Raw genomic sequence first — 11,688 nt, 5'->3', positions numbered from 1 at the left:
AATATTTACCTTTGATTTTTCAATAATAAAATTGTTGACTTTGTTTTATTATTGGTAATCTTGTAATTTAAATGTGAATTGGAGTTTAAATTTTACATCATTTCTCTCTTGAAAAAAAAGACTTTTTGAGAAAAAAACTCGTACCTTCACCTACTAAATTAAATATTATTTACTTGAAAATAGTTAATTTTTTGAAACACGTAAATTTATGATGATATATAGAGGGTGTGCATATTGTGTATTGAGATTGCTAAATTTGATCTTTAAGGAAGAAATAAAAATGATAGAATAAATGATAAATTTGCTTCACACATATCATTTTTTGGAATAACAATTCAATTAAAATAATAATTGACAAAATATATTTAATATTATCAAGTATTACAAAATATTGTAGAACTATTATTAAAACTACAATGATATATGTTGAAAAAAAAAATAATGTATATATTACTGAAATATATATTGATAACGGCTATATTGGTAACGGCTATATTGATAACCGCTAAACCCTAGAAAACTCGCTCCTAGAAAACTCAGCCCCTAGAGCCCCTAGAAAACTCTGCCCTGTATTGTATTTATAAATCCCTTTTCACAAGCCCTCTCCCCATCAACATCTTCAATTACAAAAATCCCCAATTACAAAACACAAGCTCAGACATTTTACAACAGATCTGAAGATGTCTTCATTCAACACACCTATAGCTTCCCAACCCAACTACCCCCCACATTCTCAACCCAACCACCTCCCACAGTTTCCACCTAAGAAGGTCCCGCGTGTGCACAAGTTTAGGTCACTGGCCGATTTATATCAGGCCACAAAACAAGTTAATATACCAGTCCATTCTCGGCCCCATCTTCCCAACATCTCCGGCCCCCCAGTCCACCCAAAAGAGAAATATATAGAAGATCTCCTGAAGGCAACCATAGTTGTTGTGGCTCCACATATTTATTATAATGAGCTCACATGTAAGATATGTGGATTTGGGGACAAAGAGGACCAAATATTGATATGTGATGATTGTGATAATGGGTTTCATATGAAGTGTCTGAGACCGGCTGTTCTTGAAATTCCCCCTGAAAACTGGTATTGTGATGGTTGCCGCAGTAAGCACCCAGAAGGTATCTGTCACTCTACTTCATTACATTGTATGTTTGTGCGCGTCCTAATAAAATTAATATCTAAGTTTTAGTGGCACGGATCTGAAATACAAGTTAGTAATAATTGTTGTGACCTAAGTGTTGATTTGAGATTACAATTGTTACAATTGTTAATAATCCACTGGTTGTAGAACTTGTGTAACTTTAAAAATCAAAGTAAGGTAAATAGGAAAAATGTGGTCCTGAAATTTTTTTTATTTAATTTTACAATTTGGATTTCTTTTTAAATTTGATTTGATTATATTGCAGAATCAACTAGAGATGGATCTAGTAAATCAAGGAAGAGGTATTTTGGGATTATAGCTAACTACATTTCACCTGAAGGTAAGATTTTATTATTTTTAAATCAAGTTATTGATCATTTTTGGAATTGTGTACATATATATATGTTGTTAATCTATTTTTATTGTTATTTAGTAGATGAAGTGTTTTAATTTTAATTTTAATTTTGCTAATTTCCATATTATGTGACATAATTTTGCATTTTATCAATAGCATATTGTTTTATTAGTACTAATATTGTCAAAAGCAAAAACAGACCATAAATCCCCCTAACTTCTTTGTAGCAGGTAGGGGCCTATTTCTCAAAGTTGTGTACATCATTTAAACTAACTAGGTACAACTAAAGATGTGCTAATTTTTCACATATACATTAAAAAAAATTGTTTTTTTACAAATGTAAATAATTGACATATATCTTACTTGAGCTTTATTTAAAATGTATTTAAAAATATAAACATGATTCATAATATTTTTTCTACTTATAGTTGTATTATAAATTACTTAGTTGTATTATGAATTATTGTCATGACCTCATATTTTGATAGCTATCTTATATATTGTTGATATTTTAGTTCCTCAAAAAAGGCGTAAACGTTTGCCAAAAAAATCTACAAAATTTCTTCCGTACGTTCCAGCAAATGATGTTGAGAGTAGGAACAGACAAATGGATTCTCTACGTTTTGCTCTGCAGAGTAAGAACGTAGCATTTAGTGATAAACTGACATACTCACATGACATGGCTCCTAAATCTGCTAATCAATCCAAGTATGAGGGAGATGACATCCAGGTATATACATTTTAAATTTTAATTATAGGAGCACAACTCGTTTCCTTTGTTAAGTAATGTTCTTTTCTTTTCGAATTTATCTTAATTGAATGCACATTGTATTTAATGTTATATTTCTTATTTGGTTAGGAACTATCTACCGAAGATTACATAACAATAAAGAAATGTAAAGCAATGATGAAAGGAGGAAAATGTCCTCCTCTTAAAGTTGTTTTTGATGAAGTGGAAGGGTATAAAACATATTTGATAGATTAATTGGGTTTTGTTATTAATTATACAGATAGAATGTATATTAATTATGCATTTTTGCATTTCCAGGTACAAAGTTGAAGCAGATGGTCCAATCAAAGCCATGACTTTTCTTGCTGAGTATACAGGAGATGTAGATTTTGTCAGGAATCGGAGAGATGATGAGAATTTTGATAGCTTTATGACCCTCCTTACTTACAGAGACTCAGAAGAAGAAGATGGTCTCTTTATTTGCCCGGACAAGCGGGGAAATATAGCTCGCTTCATTAGTGGCATTAACAACCATTCTGCGTAAGTATTTATGTGGTTCATACCCTTTAATTCTATATTTTTCGTTGTCTAAAAAATATGGATACCCATACCAAAATATTGACTAGTGCTGTAAAAATACAGGGAGGGAAGAAAGAAGAAAAACCTCAAATCTGTGAGGTACAATGTTCGTGGTAAATGTCATGTTTATCTTGTCGCTCTTCGTAATATAAAAAAGGGAGAACGACTTTGTTTCGATTATAATGGACAAGATAGTGGATATGATACACAACATTTTATTTAGGAGGCATCCTAGGAATGAACATTTTTTTACCAATGTACTCATTCTTCATATTTGTTATTTTGTTATATATTTTAGTAAGGCTAAATGACTTATAATACATGTAGTTGTTGATATGTAGTTTCAGATTAATGACTTATAATAGCTACAAATTTTAGTTTCCGCAATGAATAGAATAAATTTGTAACAACTAAATTAAGAGATTACATAATATATTTTGAAACCACGGTATTGTATAAGTCACATATAAAGCATTAAGAAAGTGCCACAACCTCTCCAGCATTACACACATGTAACCTACATCCGGGAGCTAATCCACAGTTTCCTTTTTCACAACCATGAAGAAACAACAAGAAATTATTTTTTAGAAAAATTCTAATTTTATTCTCTAACCCCTAAATCTCACATTCTAATCAACTTCTATAAATTTGTTTTCTCCAAACATAGAATTATGTTCCTTCCTCTTGCAAGTTTATATATTTATATATATATATATTGTATTAAATAAGTGATAAATTTGACACTGAATCAAACTTTGTGAGCTCCTTTATAAGTTTGATACCATATTAAGTAAAGAACTCATTTTAAAACTATAAAGTGTTAAAATTAGAAGGCCTAATAAAAATGAATTTATATTACAGTCTAACAATGGTAAGTGTTCATGTAGTTTTCATAGTCCATTGGTGTAGCACCTGCCTATAACTTCCAAGAAAATTACTAATCAAATTTTATTATAATAAAGAGCAACTTCAACAAATTTCTAAAACTTTATATAAAATATATATATATATATATAGTCCTCTAAGATACAAAACTTGTCTCATTCCAAGCAATATCTCGTTTCCTACGTCCTAACTTATTTTTTAATAATCAAATTTACTTATGAATTGGGAGAGAGAGAAATGAAGCTATCAAAAAGTAAAAAGTAAGTGATATGTACTAGTTAGGGAAGATATCACACTACAAGAAACACACAATACAAGAAATATGGCTTTTTTTGACCAGCTTATTTCGACCAACTCAAAATAATGACAAGAAATGACCGTGCAGAAATATCAGCGATCAGTATATATGTATTACCGACCGCTTATTCTGACCACGGTCAAAGATTGTCAAATATTTTTTACTCTTGCTCGTGTGGTGTCTAGATCAAACAAAATTCTGATCAAGTAAATTGAATGTTGTTCGGTCGATAAATGTAAAAGTCAAACCTTGTTGAATAACCGTTAAATTGTTCTACACATCAGCTAACTTCGACCAGTATACCAATCGGGTGTTGGTCGGTTTTTCTCCGGTGAAAAAGATGATCTCTAATTTTCTCTGCAGTTATGAGAAAATGAAATATTTATGTTTTTTGACCGATTATGGTTATATATACATGCATATGATCTATTTACTTATAGTTTATATCATCTTTTGATTTTTTTTTCAAAATTTATAAGTTAATCTTGAGGTATATTACATACACACACATATATATATTGATGATGGTTATAAGTGTGTGTGTTTATGCGCGCATGTCTTTATGTATGAATATGGAGTATATATATGATCTAACATATTTTGTTTGTATTTTTTATAAATGTAGGCATGGATGCGAAAGATCGTTTCTACAGGGAAGTCGTCTGGTAACTCACCGAAGCGAAGGAAAACTTATCGAAGCTTGAACAAAAGATGTAGGAGAAGAAGATCGAAAATCAACTAATTTATGAGATGGACAAGTGTGGGATCACGATGGAGGAATTTGAAGAGCAATTGATGGTGATCGAGTATTTAAAGATGACTTACAACCATATTAGAGAATGTTGAATGTTGTTAGTTTTTTATTTTAATTATGTTAATTTATTCGGTGTAGGTATGAACTGCGATTTAATTTTTTTTGGATTGAAAATGATGAACAGTGGATTTAATTATTGATTTTTTATTTGAAATTAAAAAAATTTCCTGATAGCTTTAAAACTATCGGGCAAATTTTTAAGACATGATATAACCAATACCGACCAACTATTACGACTGATCTACTTAATCATGACCGATTGTGGCTTTTCTTGGGATTTATGCGAACAATGACCATATTCATCATATATCGATCGAACTCATACAATACGGCCGATATCAGCCAATCATTTCTATTTTTTAATCTAACTTATCATCTGACTCTATACCAACCACATTCGTCGGTAATTACACAGACAAATTTACCGACTAAGGCAACAGTCTGTAATATTTATCTATTGCGACCAACTTTAGGACCAAACATGATTGCAATTAGACATATTAAATTTTTCAACCAACCTATTTGATTGATTGGTGTGAGATATAATATTTTAATCACATGAAAGTTCGGAAAGTGACCAATGGGGTTGCTTTGGAGGTTTTTCAGTTATTTTTGCTCATAGTACTTCTTGACGTCATTTTTTGTATAATTTTAAGCTATTTACACACAGACAGACATATATATATTTGTTATATATATATATTTGTGTGTATGTAGATCTTGTATTTTATGAATTATCAAATTTGTTGACGAACCTGAAGATTTGGAATTGTAAGTTTATTTTGTCCATGTAATTGTAAATTTCTTTGTATTTATGTGTAATATATTTATGTGTAGGTGTAATAAATTTGTGTGTGTAATAAACTTATGTATGTTTGTGTAATAAATGTTTACGTGTAATTAGTTGATGAGTATATTTGTATTTGTGTGTATTATAATTGTGTGTGTAATGAATGTGTCTGTGAAATTGGTTGACGATGAGTATATTTGTATGTATAATAAGTTTTTTACGTGTACTAAAATTTTGTACGAGTAATAATCTTATGTTTGTGAATTGATTAGACCAAAAATTATGTATATGTAGATGTCGTCCATGCTTAATTGGGATTGGATTTCTCGATGTTCAGAAAATCGATTTATATCATCAAATGATGAATATAGGAAATGTGTCGATGCATTTATTGAATTTGCTAGTGTACATTGAATTAAGGGAGAAAAAATAAGGCGCCCATGTAATACAGGTGAAAATGGTAATTTTTTCAAGTTTGATGGAGTGAGAAATCATTTCCTTATGGATGGTTTTTTGGAAACTTATAAAGTGTGGGAGGTACATGATGAAAAAAATTAGGAAGTCAAAGGAGGAAGTGTCATTGGACTATGAAAACTGAAAAAACTTTTGATATACATACATTATTATGAGATATTAGTGGGCCAAATAATAAGGATGGAAAAATAAAAGGTAGTAGTATGTTGATGAAGAAACGCTAAACTCAAGTTCTTCTCAAGTCTACAAGGATTTTATTGATGTTGGAGCTCCTATTTATCCCGGTAATATAAAAAAGTATGTGAAGATGACACTTATTAGTAAATTATTACATTTCAAAAATATGGCAAAATGCTGTGAATATGGCAAAATGCTGTGAATTATTGCATTGCTTTTCGATGTTCTTTCTAAGCATAATACATTGCCTCTTACATACTATAGTACAAGGACATTGATGAAGAAGCTAAGTTTGGGGTATGAAAAAATTGATACATTTAAAAATGATTTTATGTTATACTACGGGAATAATGTATCAACACTCGTTGTCGTTTGTGATATTTGTGGCGAAGATTGTTACAAAATTCAAAAGAAGAAAAATAGGTTTAATAAAATGATCTTCTTTACAGGCTCACACTCAGCTTAATAAAAATTATTTTCACAATTGATTTACAAGGTAACTCATATTTGTCAAGTCAATTGAATCTATGAGATAGCATTATATACATTTAACTTCCTAGTTCAAACTCAACCAGTAGAGCACGTTCAATCTCTTATTTGAATGCGGAGCTTGAATGCGGAGGTACCTCCACGGTTGACGAAATCGTTTGGGTTGTCCCCGTGGGTGTTCCTCCTTCAAGGATGCTGCTTGTTATCCGTGTTCTCGCAATGGTTGTTGTTGTGCTGTCCCACAGACGGCGCCAAATATTATGGATCAAAAACTAAAGTATAATAATTGCTGTATTTATTACTAAGAAACGTGAGCTTCGAGGCTCGATTTGACTGCTCTTGTGTTTCGTGACTCAATCTGCCTTAGTACCTTACTGATTGCCAAAGATCAAATCAAAAAAACGTAGTTCTGATTTTTGGGGTGAGGCCCCTTATATAGATGTTGGGAGTCCTTGAATTAGACTTGGGTTAGGAGACTTGGTGGGCAAGTCTCAGAATTAGAATGGACTTTGGAGTTTTAGAAAGTAGGAAACTGATTCCATATCCTATCAGGTCCCTTGGGGGCTAATTTTCAAGGATTTATATCCTCATTGGGACTCATCTTGACAGCTGATTTATCCCTTATTAATTAATTTCATAATTAATTAATATTCAGGGTTTTGGGCCCTTTCTAATTGGGCTTCGTTATTGGACTGTATCTGGTCTAATTAATTTTAACACCAATTATATTCCTAGGCTATTTTTGGCCCCTATCAAGGGTCTTGGGCCTCCTCTAATGTGCTTAACTGTCAAGCCAATGTTAATACAATTAATGTGATATTAATTACGTAATAAGAGTTTATTTTATTCCCTATCAATATACATATTATTTAGACAAAACTGTTACATTGTTGAGTTAGTCTTTACCTTTTGAGATAGATAGCGCATGCGATAAATTTTAAAATTTCATTTTTCTGGTCATAAAATTAAGTGATCAGTTTGAAACCGCTTGGAGTTCGGTGACCAACATGATAAATGATATACTAGCCCTACTTAGTGACTCACTAGATTATTAACCCGATTTGAGAGTGATCTCTAGTATCACGATATTTACGGTTGAATTCTCAATTCTGTATACAAAATTCGGTATTATATATTAACTTTTTTTAATTGATGTTCGTGTAAATTTTGATTATAATTCTTAAAAGTTACAATGTCATTTAAAGTTGTTCGAATATAATTGAAAGAAAAAACCGAAAGGTTTTCTAAAAAATACAACTTTTAGACAATAGTTTTTCCAAAAATATGAATAAAATAATTTTCAAAAACATAATTTTTAAAAATTTCATTTTCAAAAATATGATTTATAAGTTTTGCAATGTAAATTTGCAACTTCAATTTTATTTTCTTCAAAGTTAATTTTAGATTTGAATTGGATTTCAAATATAAAATCAACCTATACAACATAAATCAAATTTATTTAACAAAAAAATATAAAATAAAATGTCGATAAAACTGGATGTTAAAGGCTGAAAATTATATTTTAAAAATAATTATACTTAAAATAAGGTATTTTTGGAAAATGTTTAAAAATGACTCCATTTTCTAATTAAATTTTAAAATATTGTTATTGTGGTTACTCCCCTAAAATATTTATAGGCCAAGTAGATTACTAGATTAAGTTGAAAAATCTGACGACGCGTTTGCGTTTATGCCTGGTTTAGATATGCTGGATTTCCGGGTTAAAAACATGTTAGGATAATAAAAAGTGAAAAGTACGAGTGTGCATGTCGGTTTGTGCTCATTTTTCTGAAATAATATTTTTGGTTCGGTTAACCGTTTATTGGTTCATGTTTTTTTTAAAAAAATTTTCTACCTAATTTTAATATGTTTACAAATTTAATAGTTATTAGCTTGAAAATATTATAGCATAAAAGAAAATATAATTTAAAATTCATTATAATAACACAATTTATATTTACAAAATGAGCTTATAATCAAATTTAAATTTTTAAAAAAACTATAGAAGACTGGTGGTGTTACTGTAAAAGAGGGTAGGGATTGACACTAAAGTGATAAAGTATTAAGAATTCTACACACGAGCTTCTATTTAAAGATCAATTTGTGTTCATCTATTATTTATATTATATAATAATATTGGAGTTCAACGAACAAATTTAATTATGAATACTCTAATATATATTTATAAAATATTTATTTCAATTATTAATAATCATTTATTACTTCATAATTAATAATTATATTTATATCTACCTCATTATTATATAACATAATTTACTCATTTATAATTTTATTAATATTTATTAATACTTACATTATTATCTATGTCATATTTATTTCATCTGATCACTAATTTATAACATATTATTATATAATATAATTAAATCATTGTTAATTTCATTAATATTAATTAATACTTACATTATTATCTATGTCATATTTATTTCATCTTATAACTCATTTATAAGAATTTATTATTTGGTATGTATTTAACATGCATATTTATCTATAGCTCATTATCATTATCATATAGTGATTGTGTATATATGCATGTGTACATACATTAATACATACATATTAACATATATACTAATACTATATTATTGAATAGTTTCATTATTATAATAGCTTTTACAAGTATGTTCGTACTCAATTTGCTGCTCGTTAGATAATGCACCTGAATTTGCAGATGTTACTTGCACTCAATTTTACAAAACTTATGGAATTATTCATCAAAAATCTTGTGTAAATCGACCCTAGCAAAATGCCAAGGTTGAGAGAAAGCACATGCAAATTCTAGAGATTGCAAGATGTTTGAAATTTCAATGTGGACTTTCTTTGTCCTACCGGGGAGAGTTTGTGATGACTGTCACTTACCTAATAAACAGACTACCCACACAAGCCTTAAATAACAAAATCCCATATGAAATACTTCACAAAGAGCCTACGTCATTTAACAATTTGAGAGCCTTTGGTTGTTTGATACTTGCGTCTAACCCAAGCCAAACTCATGATAAATTTGAACCGAGATCAGTAGCTTGTGTGATAATTGGATACCCTCCTAACCCGAAAGGCTACAAATTACTGAACATGACAAATATGCAGATGTTTGTTACTCGAGATGCCATATTTCGCGAGATTGTGTTTCCCTTAAATCCTACCTCACCCCAAACATATGTTCACCATGTTCCTTGTATAATGCCACAACTGCCAAAATTGAAAGATACTAGTGATGATGACATATTTGTCACTGAGACAGATGAAGCACCAGATATGTCTGACAATGAGGAAACATCTCAGGACTCCCCAGTGTTAAGAAGATCTACGAGAGTCACAAAAACACCTGCTTGGTTGGAAAACTTTGTTCATACAGCACTACCAAATGCCAACATATCGTATGTTGCTGATCAAGTTGTCAATCCTCAATTCAATTATTTCTTGGCATCTCTATCCAACAACAATGATCCTGTAACATTCAATTAAGCAGTGCAAGAAGCACATTAGGTAGACGCTATGAACAGAGAGTTGTCAGCTCAGGAGGACAATGGAACGTGGGAAGTCACTACACTACCACCAAACAAGAAAGCCATTGGGTGCAAATGGTTGTTCAAAACTAAATTTAATCCAGACGGGACAGTTGAGAGGCATAGAGCTCGATGAACATTCAATTAAGCTTACTACAGTTAGAACATTACTAGATATGGCTGCAATGAACGACTGGATTGCTATTCAGATGGACGTCACAAATGCTTTTCTACACAGTGACCTTCTTGAGACTGTGTATATGAAATGTCCTATACATCAAGCTTCTACACCATAAAAACTGGTGTGCAAGCTTGTAAAATCTTTGTACGGTTTGAAGCAAAGTCCCCTACTCTGGTTCAATAAACTCTCACAAAATCTGATCACGCTAGGTTACTTGCAATCAAAGACTGATTACAGTCTCTTCACAAATAGGAAGAAATTAAAAATCACCCTTGTGCTAGTATATGTAGATAATCTACTCATTTCTGGAAATTCCAATGAGGAAATCAACTCTCTCAAAGCTCTGTTGTCAAAGTCATTTCACATGAAGGATCTGGGAAAAAGCTTCATCTTTTATTGAAAAAAAGAAAACCCACATCATACGACTGAAATCATCGACTAAAAGTAAGAAGTACATCTTTCCAGATGGGGTCGGTGGAGAGATTGGTCCGCATAAGTCACCGTGGACCAGCTCTAACCCTTTGCTAGATGCATAGCTTGACTGAAAGGGAAACGGAGTCCGTGTTTGCTTCGCCATGAGACATCCCTTGCATACTTCAATAGGTTGAAGCAATCTGGGTAAACCTACAACCATATCATTTTCCTTCATGATGGACATTGCGTTAAAATTGACGTGGCCTAGGCGACAGTGCCATAGCCATGACTCTTCTTCCATCTTTATATTCTGTGTAAATAATTAGGCACCTGGTGACTCTTCCAGCATAATTTTATACAGCCGATTCACAGACCTCTTAACTTTCATCAACGCCCTCCCATCTTTCTCATAAACCCACAATAGATCACCATGCATTACCACCTTGTTACCTTCTTCCGACATCTGTCCAAGACTTATAATATTGTTGCACATGCATGGAATATAGAATACATTAGCAAATATTCTTTCTTCTCCATTTTTACACTTAAAAGTGATTGACCCTTTCCCTTTTATATTCACGGTTGACCCGTCTCCAAACTTTACCTCACCTGTTATTCCTTCATCCAGCGTCGAGAATTTTGTTTTATCTCCGGTCATATGATTACTAGCTCCATTGTCCAAGTACGATATTTGTGACGTTCTCTTCGCTATTGGGTTTGTCTCCAATCTCGGGATTACTTTCTCCGCGTTCAGCAACACCATTTGTGTCTTACTTTCATCTAGCTCAGACAGTAATAATGCAGGCTTGTCATCTTTGATTTCCACCAGATTT

At 31.3% G+C, this 11,688-nt stretch overlaps 1 protein-coding gene across 1 annotated transcript; it reads left to right on the top strand.

Annotated features, from left to right (window-relative positions):
• The first annotated feature begins 680 nt into the window (after positions 1–680).
• Positions 681–3,032, top strand: LOC141700688 (putative Histone-lysine N-methyltransferase ATXR5). The gene is made up of 6 exons (XM_074504395.1): positions 681–1,122; positions 1,411–1,485; positions 2,016–2,230; positions 2,360–2,460; positions 2,549–2,770; positions 2,873–3,032. The coding sequence occupies exons 1-6, from the start codon at positions 681–683 to the stop codon at positions 3,030–3,032; spliced, it is 1,215 nt and encodes a 404-aa protein (XP_074360496.1).
• The last annotated feature ends 8,656 nt before the right edge of the window (positions 3,033–11,688 follow it).

The sequence above is a fragment of the Apium graveolens genome, unplaced genomic scaffold (genome assembly GCF_009905375.1).
Source record: "Apium graveolens cultivar Ventura unplaced genomic scaffold, ASM990537v1 ctg2755, whole genome shotgun sequence".
Taxonomy (NCBI): domain Eukaryota; kingdom Viridiplantae; phylum Streptophyta; class Magnoliopsida; order Apiales; family Apiaceae; genus Apium; species Apium graveolens.
This window is presented reverse-complemented; position numbering and strand designations above follow the sequence as displayed.

Excerpts from the sequence above, each read along its gene's own strand:
- LOC141700688 (XM_074504395.1), top strand. The coding sequence starts at position 681 with ATGTCTTCATTCAACACACCTATAGCTTCCCAACCCAACTACCCCCCA. Across the intron at positions 1,123-1,410 it reads CCGCAGTAAGCACCCAGAAG|AATCAACTAGAGATGGATCT; the intron begins GTATCTGTCACT and ends ATTATATTGCAG. Across the intron at positions 1,486-2,015 it reads TAACTACATTTCACCTGAAG|TTCCTCAAAAAAGGCGTAAA; the intron begins GTAAGATTTTAT and ends TTGATATTTTAG.